The 17,019-nt window shown below is 48.4% G+C and overlaps 2 protein-coding genes across 7 annotated transcripts in view; one reads left to right on the top strand and one right to left on the bottom strand.

Moving 5' to 3' along the window:
• Window positions 1-5,518: 5,518 nt before the first annotated feature.
• On the bottom strand, window positions 5,519-8,926 carry LOC131817006 (histone H3.3A). Its single transcript, XM_059150348.1, has 4 exons — window positions 8,775-8,926; window positions 8,184-8,321; window positions 7,907-8,060; window positions 5,519-7,818 (listed from the first exon to the last, which is right to left on the bottom strand). The coding sequence occupies exons 2-4, from the start codon at window positions 8,309-8,311 to the stop codon at window positions 7,690-7,692; spliced, it is 411 nt and encodes a 136-aa protein (XP_059006331.1). The 5' UTR covers window positions 8,312-8,321; window positions 8,775-8,926; the 3' UTR covers window positions 5,519-7,689.
• Window positions 8,927-12,714: 3,788 nt separating this feature from the next.
• UNK (unk zinc finger) overlaps window positions 12,715-17,019 on the top strand; it is a 32,753-nt gene continuing 28,448 nt past the window's right edge. For 2 of the 6 annotated variants that reach the window (XM_059150271.1, XM_059150270.1), the window contains exon 1: window positions 16,693-16,947. Coding sequence is in view for 3 of the 6 variants with exons in the window: in XM_059150272.1 (XP_059006255.1) it covers window positions 12,826-12,929 (104 nt within the window). In the remaining 3 variants the exon portion in view is untranslated. Of the gene's footprint in view, window positions 12,930-16,692; window positions 16,948-17,019 lie in introns of those variants that run through there. The other 4 variants (XM_059150268.1, XM_059150272.1, XM_059150267.1 and 1 more) reach the window with 4 other exon arrangements.

Below are 17,019 nucleotides of genomic sequence, written 5' to 3'. Positions count from 1 at the left end.
GGTGCTCTCTGGGAGAGGAAGACACAATCTGGCTCCCTATGGCTAAGGGCTCTGCAGGAGGAAAGCGCTATCTGAGGGAGGAAGGGAGAGGAAGGCTCCTAATCCCTGTGCGGCCTCTCTCTTTTTTATTTCCGTTGTGTCAGTTTGCTTGAAAACACACCTATTTGCCCAAGGTTCGTTATTTGTATTGTTTTGGTTGTTCTCAGAGAACTTGGCTTCAACGGAGGGTCAGTGCTCCTGTTTGCTCGCCGATGAACTCTGAAACATTGATTTTCATTTGGAAGATGTGTTTACTCTCGGTTTTTGAGTCCCATCTAGCATGTTACGTGAAATCTGTTCGGAAGGAAGTCTGCCCCTGACTTTTCTTTTCTTTTTTTTTTTTTTTTAAAGATTTTATTTATTTATTTGACAGAGAGAGATTACAAGTAGGCAGAGAGGCAGGCAGAGAGAGAGAGGAGGAAGCAGGCTCCCTGCTGAGCAGAGAGCCCGATGCGGGACTCGATCCCAGGACGGTGAGATCATGACCTGAGCAGAAGGCAGTGGCTTAACCCACTGAGCCACCCAGGCGCCCCTGCCCCTGACTTTTCACCCTCCCTCCCATTTCCCCGGCCAGATGTGACAGCACCTCAGGGGAGGTGGCACCTTCGTAGGGACACTGCATCCCCAGCCAAAGTCTGTCCTCTGCTCTGCCGGCTGAAAACTCACCAATATCAGCACAGCCAGAGGCAACTGTCTCACAGGACTGAGGCATCATGAGAGAATTCCCAGGGATTCCCACCATGGGGATATACTGTCCAGTGATGGGAGCCGCAGCATGCCGGCCAGAAGCCCAGTGGCTGAGGCAGGCCTAGAGGTCGCTGACACACATCAGTCCAGGCCGTAGCACCAACTGGCTCCTGACTGAGGACAGGGCCTCTGGAGACGCCTCTTCTTTGCCGGAGTCCGTGGCTATCTTCACGCCCACTTCTTCACCCGTGGATCCTCCCTGCTAGACCCAGTTTTTCATGCGGCTGAGGTCTCTGGGCTCCCTGCCGCTCTGGTTCCTCAGTTGCAATGACAGCCTGGTTCCCTGATGGGACTTGGGTCCACATCTCTCGCTCTAGTATCTACAGACTTCGGTCTCTGAAAATGCAGACGGCCCACCCTCTCATTCATTCTGGGAGCTTCTTTTTGTGATTGTTCCCAGAGGGTTGACCTATCTCCTGATTTGGAACACCTTTGCCCTTCAGCAATATTAACGATAACCACTTCTGTAATATTGATACTACTAACCTCGAGCTTTGTGGTGAGCTCTGGTATCAGAGCTCGTGATCAAAGCCCAGTATCAGAGCCCCGGGCAGTGGCGCTGGTTGTTTACTACCAGGCTGTGCTCTGATTGGTCAGTGCCCTTGACTTCTATTGTCAAATATTTTTGGTCACCAGGCTTTGCACAGGTTATTTCATTAAATCCTTACAAGCCTATTAGGTAGTAACTGTGTTTATTCCCACTTTTACAGATAGAGGAGCACAGATGGGTGAAGGAACTCATCCCAATGGGAGAGCTGGGTCTTGAACCTGAGCCCAGCTGCCCCTGAGCCTGTCTTCTCAGTCACCACCTGTCCCCCGGAGCATCCTAACCAGCTACAGCTCCAGTGCAGTAAGGTGTGAAGACATAAAGCTCACATTGAAATAAGGGATTGTGGGGGGCGGGGGAGGGGGAGGCGGCTGCTCTCTCAGACCGTGGCAGCCCCAATTTCTACACAGAACACTCCCAATTCGGAAGCTAGGGCAGGACCCAAAGCTCTTGGGAACTGGGCTGATTCTTTGCTCCCTCCCCGTGCCAGGAGCAGATCCAGCCAGCTGTGCCGTGGGGCTGCCAGGGCCATCGGGCTGGTCAGCAAACACGTCCGGAGCCTCTGCTGGTTGCCAGGCATGACTCCAAAAGCAAGCGAGGCTCAGGCCTTGCCTTCAGAACATTGGGAGCTTCTTGTCCCTCTCTGGCCTCCAATGCTCCTGCTAAGAGGGGCCAGCTTCAGGCTTTGTCTTTTCTTTCTTTCTTTCTTTTTTAAACATTTATTTATTTGACAGAGAGAGCACTAACAGGGGGAGCAGCAGGCAGAGGGAGAAGCAGACTTCACGCTGAACAAGGAGACCAATGCAGGACTGGCTCCCAAGAGCCTGAAATCACGACCTGAGCCGAAGGCAGAGGCGCCACCAAATGAGTCACCTAGACGTCCCCAGGCCTTGTCTTTATTTGATGCTCCCACCGTGTCCTTGAAGTTCCCACCCTCTAGGCTGATGACCACCATGCCAATGGTCAGGGAGAAATCCAGACTCACGGGATGCAGGGGACAGCTTAGGGCCACAGCCATCTCTTCACACTGGGTGCTGCAGCTGGTCCGGGCCTCCAGGCCATAGCGGATTGGGCATGAGGACTGAGATTGGCCGGTCAGGGAGGGGAGCTCCAGGATGTAGCAAGACCCTCAGGCCCATGATGCCTGGGCCTTGGACCCAACCCCATCCATCCTGTCCCCTCTGCTGATGCTCTTGGCACAGTACTAGGTGGTGAGGAGTTTGTGGGGCAAGGTCCTGAGGCCCAACATGTCTAACAGAGAGGGTAGCAGAGGAGCGGGGACTAATGGAGCCCGGGTATCACCTCCATGGGGACGTGCACGGTCGCTCACACACCCCTCAGCAAAACGCCACCCAAAGCCCCCTAAGCTTGCAGCCCACCAGCCTCCCTTCCCAGAGCCTTTCTTCCTTTTTTTTTTTTTTTTAAGATTTTATTTATTTGACAGAGAGAGATCACAAGTAGGTAGAGAGACAGGCAGAGAAAGAGAGGGAGGCAGGCTCCCCGCCGAGTAGAGATCCTGATGTGGGGCTCAATCCCAGGACCCTGAGATCATGACCTGAGCCAAGGGCAGAGGAGAGGCTTTAACCCACTGAGCCACCCAGGTGAACCCCAGAGCCCTTCTTGTCAGTAGTATTGCTGGTGCCTGAGATGGGCTTCTCCCTTTCTGGCCACCCTCCATTCCACTATGTGCATTCCAGAACTACAGCTTTCTTTCTTTTTTTTTTTTTTTTTTTTTTTTTTTTAAGATTTATTTATTTGACAGAGAGAAATCACAAGTAGACAGAGAGGCAGCCAGAGAGAGAGAGAGAGAGAGGGAAGCAGGCTCCCTGCTGAGCAGAGAGCCCGACGTGGGACTCGATCCCAGGACCCTGAGATCATGACCTGAGCCGAAGGCAGCGGCTTAATCCACTGAGCCACCCAGGCGCCCCGAACTACAGCTTTCTGAACGAGAGCTGGCAGCTGCCTGGAAGAAGACCCCAGACGCTGGCACCCTTTCCAAGTCATGTATAATAACCTTAAAGCCCTTTCAGGTATCACAGCCTCACCAAAGCTCCCCTGCCCTTGCCTCTCTGGTAGAGGAGGTGACTGCAGAACTCTTAGCTTCTCCCTGGGGAAAGGCGATGGTGGAGAAGGAAGGTCCTCTGCTCAGGGCAGAAGACTAAGAAATGCTGCCTGGCCGACAGTCCTGGCCCTGGCAAACATCAGGCATGATGCTCAAGCAAGGACACCAGAAAGGGCAGGCACAGAGAAGTTCTATGATGCTGTTTGGAGCAATGGTGGGACCCCTCACTGCCAGGGGCTGCTGGGCCGTTAGCAGAGCCATGGAGAATAAGGACCCCCAGGAGGGAGGACAGAGGCTCTGGTCCTGCCTTACAGCACAGCCCTCTATGTATAAACTCAAAGCTGTCCCAGCTGCACTCACCTGGGCCTACAGCCTTGCTCATTCTCCATACGTGCTGACAAAGGGCTCAGGGAGCCAGAAGGGCAGCCATCTGGCCCAAGAGGGCACTTTCAGCCTTCTCCCTGGGGGTGGTTTGGGATTTGGGTCGGCAGCCTGGGCAGGGGCTTGGCTCTTCCTTCCTTCCCCTAGCCTTGGCCTCAGGAGGGCAGCTGGAAGGCCAGCTGTTTGTGCTGAAGTTCCTGGCCAAAAGCCAGGCCCAGCTGGATGGACATCCCTGAGGAATGTCCACAGGGGCAGGTGGGACTACCATTGGGCTGAGGGAAGGAAGAGGCTGTGGGGCCCCAACAAGGCAAGCCAACTGTGCTCGTCTCCCAGTGCCTGGGGTGGGACTGACCGTGGGACGCGGGCTGTGATCGCCTCAGTGAGGTGGCTATGAAGTGCTCCCAACCCAAGGGATGGGGAGGTCCGGGTGGGGACCGGATGTGCAGGGTGGGGTCTCAAAGCTCTTGGGCCCAGTGGACCACAGCACCACCAGAGAGACAACAGCTGCAGATGGGTGTGGTGAAAACTGCGCACCTCGCCCTTGTCCATGGCAGGCAAGGTTGGCCACAGGCCTGAGCGTCTGATCTCTGGCCCTCAGCTGTTGCCCTGAACACAGGATGGCCCTGTCGGCAGGAAATGAAGGGCAAGCCCGAGTCTCCCACCAGCCCAGTGGCAGACAGCTAGCTGGACTGCATCTACCCTCTACTACCCTACCTGAAAGTGACCCAGAGGGGCCTGCTTTCCCAGAGACCCCCACCCCAATGTGCCCACCAGGCAAGAGGCAGTCCTTTCAAGGAGCCAAGTAGGGAAGAGCCCTGAGGAGTGACTGAGGACATGAGTGGGAAAGACATTTCCAGTCCAGCCAGTGGGCTCAGGGTTTCTCTCTCTACACTTGTATGGGAGACGTTGGTCAGGCGGCAGCAGAGGCCCCTAGGGGGTTGGGGAGGCCTGGCAAGGGGCATAGGATGGTTCTTGCTGGCCTCTCACCCAACTGCTCTCCTTCCTTTCTGGCAGGGTGACAGGGACCAGTTGACTTGTTATGTATGGGCAGATCTCCGGAAGTCAGCCAGGTTCGATGTCCTTGCCTCTCTGGTGGTTTTCTTCCATACCACCTTAAATTCTGTAAATAGGATGTAACTTCTGTGTGTTGTCTAAATCATCTAGTCTACCTACTGACCAGCTTACGGATGAAGCAGGGATATTTTACAATCCAGCAGCATGGGCCCACGGGTGCACACTTACATTAAGTCTGCCTGGCAGAGAAAAGAGGGAGTGAAAGGTGAGACACGACGGAGCACGGAGGGAGAGCAATGGGGGTCACCCTCATAAGGGTGGACCTGGCTTGTGACCAGCAATTTCACAAACACCTAGGCCCTTCGGCTACCTTCTGAAGGGCACAGGCTAAGAGCTTCAAGACAAGGGCAATGAATGGCTTGGTTCAGAATCTCCTGGTAGCGGGCCAGAGTGCTGGCACTTCCAGCCCTTAACTGGTCTGGTTGAAACCAAGTCCGTGGACAGTCAAGAAATGCAATTATTAATACACAGGTTCACCAGGCATCACTTGGCCCTGTCCAAAGCAAATTGTGATGCGTATCACCTTTCAGAATAGGGGGTCTGCCTGTCATTACTGAAAGCACCCCCCACCCCCGGAGTCAGAAAGCAATTTTCCAGGCATTTCCCCACAGGAAATTTTGCGAAATAGAAGTTATCAATTCAAATGAAGACCACTAACAAGATGAAAGAGTCTCAACTTCAAAAACTTTATTTTTGTCTCATCCATCAAGGGCACAGGATACCTTCATCAGCTCCAGCTTTTGCCTTTCTCCTTACAGATTGTTCCATCACCTAAACCCAGGGTTATCCTGTGTGGGCAGCTTCCTAGAACCAAAAGATATTTTTGCCTTCTGGGTTAAGAATGCTCAAGCAAGTCTGGAAGCACAAACTGCACTATTTAAAGCAGCAAATTCCCAGCTGCCCAGTAAAATCCACAGACCTATAAGTCAGATGTAGGGAAGATGCGCTGGGGGAGAAGGTTCAAGTTTCACCTTACTTGGGTCATCACAACCAGTGAACTGAACAAACTGACATCACCGTAGTGGTCTATTCGAACTCAAGACACTGCCAGGTACACTCCCCATTAGGCCGTCCAGGATCGCGATGTCCTTCAGCAGCACAATGTTGGATCATCACAACTGGGAAGTCACTGTTCCAGAGCTGGTTACAATGAACGTTCTAGAAAACCAGCTCTTTTTATACTGGACTCCACCTCTGATGCGTCACGGAGGCTCATTAAGTTGCCAAGAATCAAACCTATTCTGGCTTGCCTCTCTCCCTAAGTCCCTTGAATTTGAAACCATTTTTAAAAAATGAAGCTACTTTATGAGGGCACAACTATCTTTCTATAGCTACCAGCTCCAAATACACAGAATGCTTGTCTGATGACCCGTGTGGCTCTTGCGCCCATGTCTTGCTGACATCTAGATACTATGCATACAGTGTACCATCAAGGGTTAAGAAAACTAGCTTTATACTGAAAAAGCAGCTTAGACCAACAAGGAGTTTTAAACTTATGTTGAAATAATTTGTATTTATACAAATTATTTTTGTGTATAAATGGTTCCTTTGTCTACCGAGCAAAACCAGGTATAAACTAAGCTCAAACTTCAGGATACAAAGAATCTAGATAATGGATGTATTTAAGCTTTGTATATTCAAATGTAGGTTTTTGACACTTGGTTGAATAAACAAGTTTATTTGTAAATTTAGTCAACATACATAATTAACCTTAAGACTTCAGTAGAAGGGTAATTTTTAAAAACCACCTGGAAGGCCATCTCTATAGTGATTTTCCCAGGACCATGTATCAGATGTAACCTAATCGACACCATCTTAATTGGCAGAGGTTCAAGCTGGAGTTGTGTGCCCCTCCCCCACAGCAAGTTTACTCTAAGGATTATTATAATACAAACTCCACAAGGAAAAGAACTTCGGTATTGTTTCCTCTTGGTAGAGAAGAACTCAACCTAGTTATGAGACCAACCACAACACAAAGAAAAGCTGCACTAACTAGTTTAGATTATTAACAGATGATGCTGGTGTGAATAACTTGGTATTATATTCTAGAGCCCTTATAAATAAAATCCCCCCATTAGTGTTTGCATTAATCAGCTAGAGGGTTAGTTAACATGTGGTAGAATGAGGACTTATGCAAGGTATAATTTGCAAAGCATTTTACTATTATGAAAACAAGTGCAGTCTAGTTAGGAGAAAACCAACTTGACTTTAAATTACACACACCTTAATGACAAGACTCCCCACCACATGTGAATGTAAAACATTTAATTTAAAAATGTTGACACTACAATATATAAAATAGCTATTATAAATGCACATAGTGTATTCTATAGCTGCCAGGTTTACTTTTTTTTTCTTTTTCCTTTTTTTTTTTTTTAAGGAAACTGTAAGTTACACTGTGGTTAAGACTTGTATCTTCACCCTTGAAAAAGCCCACATTCTATCACAGTGATGTATGGTCAGACTTAACAGCCCCAATTGTTAAACACTTGGATCAAGTCATAACCAGTTTTATTGCAAAAGGACCCTGTACACATTTATCAATTCTAGTACCTTAATAGCTACCCAACAAGTCATTAACATACAGAAACATGCATCATGAGAAGCAAGAAGTATCACCCATCCCTTCTGCATATTAGCAACTTGTCACTCCTGAGCAACAGTGCTCACATCACTGAGGTCTGTGAACAGTCACTTTTCGCATTCATCCTGAGTGAAAGATGGAATGACTTAAGTACAAATGCAACATATTATAAACAATTTCTTACAAAAAAAGTCACAAATTAAACCAAAGTATTTTACAGAATTTACTACAAAACACCATAAAAACTGCCTTCACTTAAGCTCTCTCTCCCCGTATCCGGCGAGCCAACTGGATGTCTTTGGGCATGATGGTGACTCTCTTAGCGTGGATGGCACACAGATTAGTATCTTCAAATAAACCCACCAGGTACGCTTCACTGGCCTCCTGTTGAGGACAAGAGCCACACTATTAAACTCTTCGCGGAGAAGCCACGCACGAGCCCTCCGACCCTACACAGCCGCGCTCGCCTTACCTGAAGCGCGCCAATGGCGGCGCTCTGAAACCTCAGATCGGTTTTGAAATCCTGGGCGATCTCCCTCACCAACCTCTGGAAAGGCAGCTTCCGGATCAGAAGCTCGGTGGATTTCTGGTAACGACGGATCTCCCGAAGCGCCACGGTCCCGGGCCTGCAGCGAGCAGGGGAGTGTAAGCGGACACCCGGGACGGACAGAGCGCGGCGCCAGCCCCAGGACGCGCTCCCGCACGGGCCGCGCGCCGCCCCGTCATTGTCTGCCTGCCGCCTCGCCTACCTGTAGCGATGAGGTTTTTTCACCCCACCGGTAGAAGGGGCGCTTTTCCGGGCGGCTTTAGTGGCCAGCTGTTTGCGGGGCGCTTTCCCACCCGTGGATTTACGGGCAGTCTGCTTGGTTCGGGCCATTTTCTTTTACCTAAGGAAGACATCCGTGATTCCGGGGCCCCGGCGCTCGTCCCCCTGGGGGGTCACGGGGGGACGGGCTCGGCGCCCCTGCCCTCCCGCCTCTTCACCGCGGCAGATGGCCCGGGGCCGCCGCCTCCTCCCCCTCCCCTAATGACTCAGGCTGCGAGGAGCGGCAGCAGCCTCCCCCGGGAGGGGGGGTGCGGGGAGGAGTCACTTCCCCTCCTCGACGGGCGGAGGCCCCGCTTGCCCGGAACCCGGCGTCAGGACCTCTGAATCACCACCGGGCAAAGAGGCGGAGACGCGGTTCCGGAACGAAGCCCCAAGGGAAAACCTCCCGGACCCACACCCGACGCCGGCAGCCCGAGCAGCCCGCACCAGCCAGCACTCCGCTCCCAACGGCTGAGGCCCGCGGCATTAACGGCCGACGGGGCCTCGAACCACGAACAAACCCCCCAACGCTTACCCAATGCCGAAGTCTTAGATCGCTTCTTCGACCGCCGCGCTGCTCCTGCTGCCCAGTAAAGAGCCGCAGTCGCCGAGCAAGAAAAAAGAAGAACCTTCAACGACCGACCAAACCGCTCTGTGCTCCAAACCCCCCCTTTGCCTCCGCTTTTATACCCACGCTTCACGCTGCGTCCCTGCGTCATAAGGGCCTCATTTGCATACACCAACGACTTTTTCTATTGGCGGGAGCTTTCGCCGACGCGCTGACATCCCCGACACAAAGGCCGTGCTTCGGCCCCGCTCCCGGATTGGTGGGCATCTAGGCCGCTGATTGGCTGTTAAAGTGGCCTAATGATTGGATGAATGCAAAGAGGAATGGACGAATCAGAGGTTAGCACGAAGCGGCTCTTCTGATTGGATAAAATGAAGCTATGTTTGGATCCTTCCCTTGGTTCCAAAGCTCTACAATAGAAAGTCAATGCAAATGAATTGCATTGGTCTGTATGAGGACTTCAGGGTCCGGATGGTTAGGAATCCAACCAAATTCGCATCTCGCCAATAAAATGCAGGAGGAGAGATTACTTCAGGGAAATTCTTATAAATGTTTTCCAATGTAAAATAAAATGTGTTCCTGTGACTATTTACTTTCCCATATTGATAGTTACGTACATAGAGTAAAAGAATTAGAATTCAGCAAATCATGTTGTGCCACCAAGTATTTCATGTATCACGCATATACATTTTAAGCAAAAAGCAGTTCTTTTGTTGGTGGTGTAGATAGGGGTAAATAATAGACAAAAAAATATGTCAGTGTATGGTTTTATAAGAACTGTTTTGTACATTCTTAGGCTATCACAAAATATTTTGTGATTTCAATAGCTTAAGGAAGTAGCCTTCTAAGCAATATTTTTTTGAATTATGTCATTCAACTGAATGAAATGACTGCAGACAAAATTGACATAGTCCTAGTACAACATTTACATGTCCATTCTAAATGTACATGTCCTTCTAAACAGAAGAAAATGAAATTAACACGTGCCCTTGTATTTAATGGTACATTGGCATAACTTCTAAGAAACACGACAAATGTATAAAAATGGTAATCCCTACTTTTGCCTAAATAAATGTCTTTGATAGATTGTAATGTTCAGTTCTCCTGATGATACAGGTATATAGAATACCAAAGCAGGGTAAAGTTTGAGACCAGCCAAACAAAACTCAGAAAACGGAAGTAGAGTTTTGTGCATTTTATTCCATAGTTCCCACTCTGGGTTTACTGAATTTTTTCCCCCTGAATACTTTAAATCATCCAAATTCCGTTTACATGTGGATTTCAACTCAAATAATTATTGTACATAAACACAAATACCTCAAAAATTTACTTGTGACATCAAAGGTCTGCTCTCAGTATCAGCAGCAGGGGTGGGGGGTGGGGGGTGGGAGAATGCTGGATATGAAGAAGCTGCTATGGTAAAAATATCTTTCACCCAATCTCTGGTACCAAATTCCTCTCATTTCTGCCCTCTCAATCTTAACAGGTACAATTTGTATTTAAATATCACCTATGTAAACTTTTATGCAATAATTTGGTGAACTTTAATTTCTGCCTTCGGCACAAAGTTTACAGTAGGGGAGGAATTAAGTTTTCTGTTTCATTCATGTAATGCTGAGAAACCAAGATGGAGGCTCTTGCCCTGTCCTCAGAACCTGAGGAAGCTAAGAATCAGGGCACTAGTTAGATCCCACACAAAAGGCTCTCAAATGTTCTGGGATGTAACCAGAAAAATACCCTGTTAACATTTTTTGACTGCCCAAATGGCCTGGAGAGGGAATTGGTTCCTAAATTAACAACCCGTTCGTGTTCCATGGATTTTCTAAAAGATCCAGAATCCTGTCTGTCCCAAGCCTCCAGAGGACAGAAACTCCAGTTTTGTTTTCTTTCTTGTAGCTTGGCTGATTACTAGAGGAGAACTAATTGCTCCAGCAAAAACTAGGTAAAGATTTACATTCATCCACTTAAAGGACCATTAGTGGGAATAGTTTGTCCTTACTCGGCTGTCATACAGCTTTTTCTTTTTCCTAAGTTAGCACAGGAGAGGAAAAGCAACACAGGAAATGGGAAAGAACTAAAAATGTTTATACAATCAAAACAATGTGGAATGTGATGCAGCATGTAGGCTACTATCCTAGTTCCTGTTCTGGCATGGGCTTGCTGAGTAACTCTGTGCAAGTTACTTCTCTGAGTTTCGGTTTCCTCTTTTGTAAATTAAACAGTTTGGATGATATCATCTCCCAATTTTACCAGTCCACACTCATTTTGAAGCTTATGGTATACAGCTTACTTAAAGCCTAGTGCTGTGAACTCTATTTCTTCATTCACATCGCGCTTAGGTATTTTGGGGATAACATACAAGTCAATTACTTGGATTTAATAACAGCGTTAAAACAATACACTACAACTTTTATTTGTCCTTTTGGAATTTTTCATCTTCACACGCCCCTAGTGGTTAAACAATTGATTTGGCCTGTTTAGGAAATACCAGTTTCTCAACTTTGTGGGCTGACAGTTTGGCTTCTGATGTGAGGTTACTGGGGACTAAATAAAATAAGTGTCATTCTCAAACATTAACAGTTTTCCATTCACTCCACCCTCCCGCATCCCTAAGGTTAATTGGGAACATTTCTCTTTAACGTGACAATCACTAGACTAGTTAACCTATCTAATCAAATATAAATCAGTCTTAAACACATGGGATTTAAATAGATTCATTATGGAAAGCAAAGTTAAATGACAAGCGTCAATATTTTATCTATGAAGAACTTCATAAGGGGGGGGCGCCTGGGTGGCTCAGTGTGTTAAAGCCTCAACCTTTGGCTCAAGTCATGATCCCAGGGTCCTGGGATGGAGCCCCCCATCTGGCTCTCTGCTCGGCAGGGAGCCTGCTTTCCTTCCTCTCTGCCTGCCTCTCTGCCTACTTGTGGTCTCTGTCAAATAAATAAAATCTTTAAAAAAAAAAAAAAAAACCTTCATAAAGGTGGAATTGGCTGATTTGACAAAAGCCACACAGTGAAGAACTTCGCCCGACGAGTGGGAATCGGGCTCGGAAAACCCAGAAAAGCTGACTTTCGGAGCAGGAAACTGCAGTGGGTCATCAACCGCACCCCCGACTCAACCCCAGGCTCGGCCTCTGGACACTAGGTGACGCTTCTCAACACCCCTGCAACTTGCTAGTGTACCTGAGACTGTTCTAGACGGAGATTAAATTCGTCCTTGGCCCCTAACGCACTGGAAACAAGTCGGTCAGGCCAGGCGTCGAGCAGGGGAGCGACCCAAGCCGTGGAGTTCCAGGTTTCAGGGTTGGTAAAGGTTTACGCGCGTCTCAGCAAAGGCGCGGGAACGGAGTACTGCGTCGTGCAGCTCTACTTTAGCAAAGATTTCTCAGGCTGACTTCTGGTAGGCAGACTTTCCTTCATGCCTCCCCCGTTAGCCTGGTCGCAGGCATGAAGAGGATGTTGGCGGACTGCAGGTGCCTGCAGCACAAAGGCCCAGAGCTAAGGACGGACAATACAGATTCTGAAGCACGGCTGGGGCCGGCATCAGCATTGAACCTAAGACCTTGTAAGTCTGGTGGCGAGATAATTATTACACTGTTGGTGGTGAAACTACACTTGGACTGTTTCACAGAGGTCGTCAGGGCCTCTCTAGCTGCGGGCCCTTTCCACTCCAGAGGCTCCAGTTTCAAGGAAAGCTCTCCTACGACACTGGAAACGCACTCTTAAGAAGCAGGGACGCAGCAGGACTGCAATCCCCACAAGCCGTGGCGGGCCCTGAGCATCCGGGACACCGTCCGCAAGGATCCCTGGGTATTGTGGTCCATTCCTTTGGCAGCAACCCTCTGCCGACGGTAAAATTCCAGCCGAACGGAGGACCACAACTCCCAGCAACCCTTGCTGCCGTGCGGGGGGTCTTCACGTTCTCGTGGCGCGGCGCAGGCGCACTGGGTCCTCGGCGCGGACCGCGCAGACTGAATAATAAAAGGGGAGCGGCGAAGAGGCAGGAAGACAGGACCATGTCGAAGGGCCCCGGGCCCGGCGGCTCCGCAGCTTCCTCGGCGCCCCCGGCCGCTACCGCTCAGGTGCTGCAGGCACAGCCCGAGAAACCGCAGCACTACACGTACGTAGAGCCCCCCCCGCCGCGCGCGCACGCCTGACGTCAGCGGCCAGCGTGAGTCACGCGCGCAGGGAGAGCGCGAGGCGGCCTCTCCCTCCCCCCCCTTCCTCCTCCGGCCCGGCCCAGACCGGTTCCAACCTGATGGGGCCGGTCCCAACTGCCTCCAACTGCTACCAACCCCTGGTCGGGCCGTGGGGCGGGAAAGCCGGGCCCCGCCGCTGAGTGGGGAAGGCGGGAGTGCGGGGTGCGGAGAGCGCACGTCTCAGGCCGGGCCTGTGAGGCCTAACTGTTCCTCAGACCGTAAAACCACAGTATCAGGCCCTTGGGGGGCGATCAGAAGCCCAGCCCAGAACCAGGATGAGCGCCCCGGGGGCCGGCCCTGCCGCCGCTGCGAATGACGGATGGCGCGAGGTTCTGTCAGGCGCCCCGCGTTCCGTGCCCGGGAGGCCTTTTGTGTCCCCGAAGCCCGTATGTTGTCTGTGGAGGCCCCTCTTGCTGGGAACTCGCAGGGACAGCCGACCCGGCCTGAGTCGGGGACCCCGAGGGCGATGGGGTCCGAGCGCGTCTTCAGGCCCAAGCGAAGTGCGGTAGCAGAGGGAACCCCGACGCTCGCCCCGCAGGAGTCCAGTAGATGGAAAACCCGCTCCCTGGGCATCTGCCTGTGTCTGAGGGGAGGTCCCTGCCTCCTCGTGTCCTTCCAGGCACGTTAAAGGACCACCTAGTGCGAGGTGCCTCGGGAGAAAGCAAGCTGCAGAGGCGGGCCCTCCTGTTCAGCAAAATGTTGGTTTCCAGCCCCCCGTCCCCCGCCTCCAATGCTCCTTGCGCGCCTCGCCTCCGCTTGGCGCTCCCAGGTGCTGTGCGTGTTTAGAAGGACCCCCAGGTGGACCTGAGGCTGGCAGCCCTGGAGAGCCACCCAGTACTGCCCCCCGGTGAGCCGGGAGCAGAGGGAACTAAACGAGACAGGAGGAGCTCCTGTGTGTCACTCACCGGAGTAAGCCCCGTTAGGAAGCTGTTCTGGGATTGGGGGACATGGGTTTTAGGAAGCATATTGGTTTCTTTGTGAGGTTCCCTGCTATTGGTTGAAAGAAGTTGAAGCTCTGTCTTTTCTTGGCTACAGTCGGACTCGTGTTAACTGTTACTTTTCTACTGTGGCCATTGCTTTGCGGGTCCTTCCTCCCTGGAGTTGTTTCTGCTGTCCTTCCATCGGTTTTGGTGAAATGATCTTACCTTAGAGACTTCTGATCGGTTGAGTGGTTTGGTCAAGCCACAGTATGGTTTTGATTTGAAAATCTGCAGACTTCCCATGATTGGAACTTCTTCATAAAGTGGTTGCTCGCATCATATTTTTCAGTAACCTACAATACTTGGGGTTATGTTTCAGCAACCTCTGTACGTTGTGTCATTGAGTAGACTGTGGAATCTGTATTAGGGTTTTCTTACCATTTGGAATTGACAGATGAAACAAGTCAACATCTGTGTAAATGTTAATAACTGATTTTTTGTTCTGTTGATGCTTATTTGTTTAAAATCTCTTATGGGGTAAGTGCAGAGTAATCACTCTGGACTCTCAAGGTGGCTTAGAAATCAACAGAAAGCCCAAGCTTAACTGGGTGATTGGAGGTTGTGGGTGTTCCCATCTTTTTATTTCCTGTTAAGTCTTCATTTGCATATATGTTTGCATTTTTATTTCCGAAAATCAGAGGTAGACATCTTTTGTCTTCCTTGGTAGATTTATGGGCTTTCAAAAGCTTTGATGATTTGGAAAACTTCATTTCCTTGTCATCTGAGGTCTTAGGAGCACAGGGAGTTTGAGGATACAGATGTCTGCACCTGTACACATACTGGCACTGATTTTCTTTTCTTTTTTCTTTCTCTCTTTTTTTTTTTTTTTTTTTTTTTTAAATTCTCACTTGCAACATGAATTTCCAGAATTTGTACCAGTCGAATATGGCCTTCTATATTGCATAGATCCCTTTATGGAATAGAGATATAAACCCTTTGTGTGTGTGTGTGTTTGTTTTGTTTTGTATGTTTGTATTTTTTTACCGGTTAATTTCTTTTTTAACTTTTTAAAACTTACTTGTACATAAATTACACTAACTTTGTGTGTTTTATATGCCTGATATTATTTGAGATAACGTGCTATGCAACCATCTTTGCACTAATCCAGAAGAACCTCTTAAAACTGAGTGCCACTCGAAGCACCTGGCTGGCTCAGTCAGAGCATGTGACTCTTGATCTTGAGGTTGTAAGTTCGAGCCCCGCACTGGGTGTAGAGATTACTTAAAAAATAAATAAACTTCAAAAAAAAGTTTAAAAATTGAGTGCCACTCATCATAATGGCAGACAGTCTTGGTAAACTTGGTTGAATCTACCAAAAATAAATGTTGCCTTTCCATAGGCAGTATTCCATAGACATTGCCTTGCCTTCTTGCCCCACAGATAAAATCCTAGAATTTGAGCTCTTTTTCCTAAACCAAGAGGAGTATTCATAACATAGTTTGAAAGATAGTTTTGTTGGTATATTCCCCCTAAACTCATGAATAATCTTGCTTTAAGAAAAACTTTGAAATAATCCTTTTAGCCAGTTGGTATAGTCGGCACTTGTGCTAGACCAGAGGAATTCAACCCTTTAGAAAATGGCTGTTAGAATTTCCTCTTACTCAGCTCCAAGTGTCCGATAGCAGGCAGTCAGATGATAATGTGCATGTATCAGTCCTCTTCCAGTACAAGAACCACCTGACGTCTTGCTAGGTAATTTGTCCTTTTATTTGATGAAGACTGAATTTGATCCATCTGTTTTCAGAACAGGTCCATCTTGTATATTATATTTGAAGAGTTTTATTAAAGCGGTTTTATGAATGGGAAATTTTGGAGCAATTGCATTCCAAAATCTATCTACGAATTTAGCTAACTTTGGATTTTTTACTGGATAACAGTTATATTATTTTAAGTGTATAGTTGAAAGGTCACCCAAAAAAACATGCCCTCCAACATATTCAGGTTTCTGCCTCATTATTTTGATCCTATAACAGGATGTAAGCCTTAAAGACATTAGATCATCTTTGGATTCCTTTGCTTGCAGTTGATTCCCAAACTTATTAATGCCCTTGAGGTAAAGGAAAAATGTAATTCTAGTTTCGTGAAGGTTTTTTTTGGACTTTTTCTGGCCACTGGGTGATTTCTTATAGGTAGAGGATAAATGCTTTATAGCGTCTTCTAGCCAAGTTTTTTTTTTTTTTTTTTAAACTTAGAGACTGTTCCTGAGCATCTTTAAACAGGGTTAATGTGGCAGTACTTCCATAGATAACTATTTTGAGGCAAATTTGTTAATTTATACATCATATAAATGTTCCGAATTTTACTTGATTGCATCAGACTGTGTTTTGGAAAACCCAGGAAATGAAAACATATTTAAATCATTATTGCAAATTGCAATAAAATTGTAAATACATTACTAGAGTACAACTTGTTGCACAACAGAAGTCACTGGAAGTGTTGCTAGGCAACCTCAGCAAGCATGAGTTCAATTACCAATAAATGTTTCTGGATCTTGTTTACTTGTTTATCAAGTAGAACTAATTTCTTACGGGACAAAAATTAAGAGCTCGTTGTGATCTTCACTCAGGCCCACACAATCCCCATTAATAATTAAGTGCCCATGCTAAGGGTAGAGTCAAGTGTAGCACCTAGTTGATATTTGCTGTGAAAGTAATGATTAAAATGAAGATTTGCTTAATGGTTAAGTTTTTTTGTTTTAATCCAGCTATGTTAGATACTAAAGAAGGCTTCCCCACAATCCATTTGCATCTGCTTTGACTGGTGGTTTCTATCAACCTACAAAGACTGACTTATTGGTGAGGGCAGCTGGACAACTCTGAGAGCAACTTAGAGAAATCCATCTTGGGCACACTCTATAAAGGAGCTCCTTCTCTGGAAATAGCACCCCAGATAAGTGCACAAAAGCAAGACACCCTCGTGGACCTACTTCCTCCCGCTTTCAACACCCTGATGCCTGAAGGTGAGGTCTCCTTCCTGTGTGTCTTAGAAGCCGTGAGCTCATTTAGGTAATGAGACCCTGCAGCAGCCCGAG

The sequence above is a fragment of the Mustela lutreola genome, chromosome 15 (assembly GCF_030435805.1).
Source record: "Mustela lutreola isolate mMusLut2 chromosome 15, mMusLut2.pri, whole genome shotgun sequence".
Lineage (NCBI taxonomy): Eukaryota > Metazoa > Chordata > Mammalia > Carnivora > Mustelidae > Mustela > Mustela lutreola.
The sequence above is the reverse complement of the archived record's forward strand: the minus strand, read 5'-3'. Positions and strand labels throughout refer to the sequence as shown.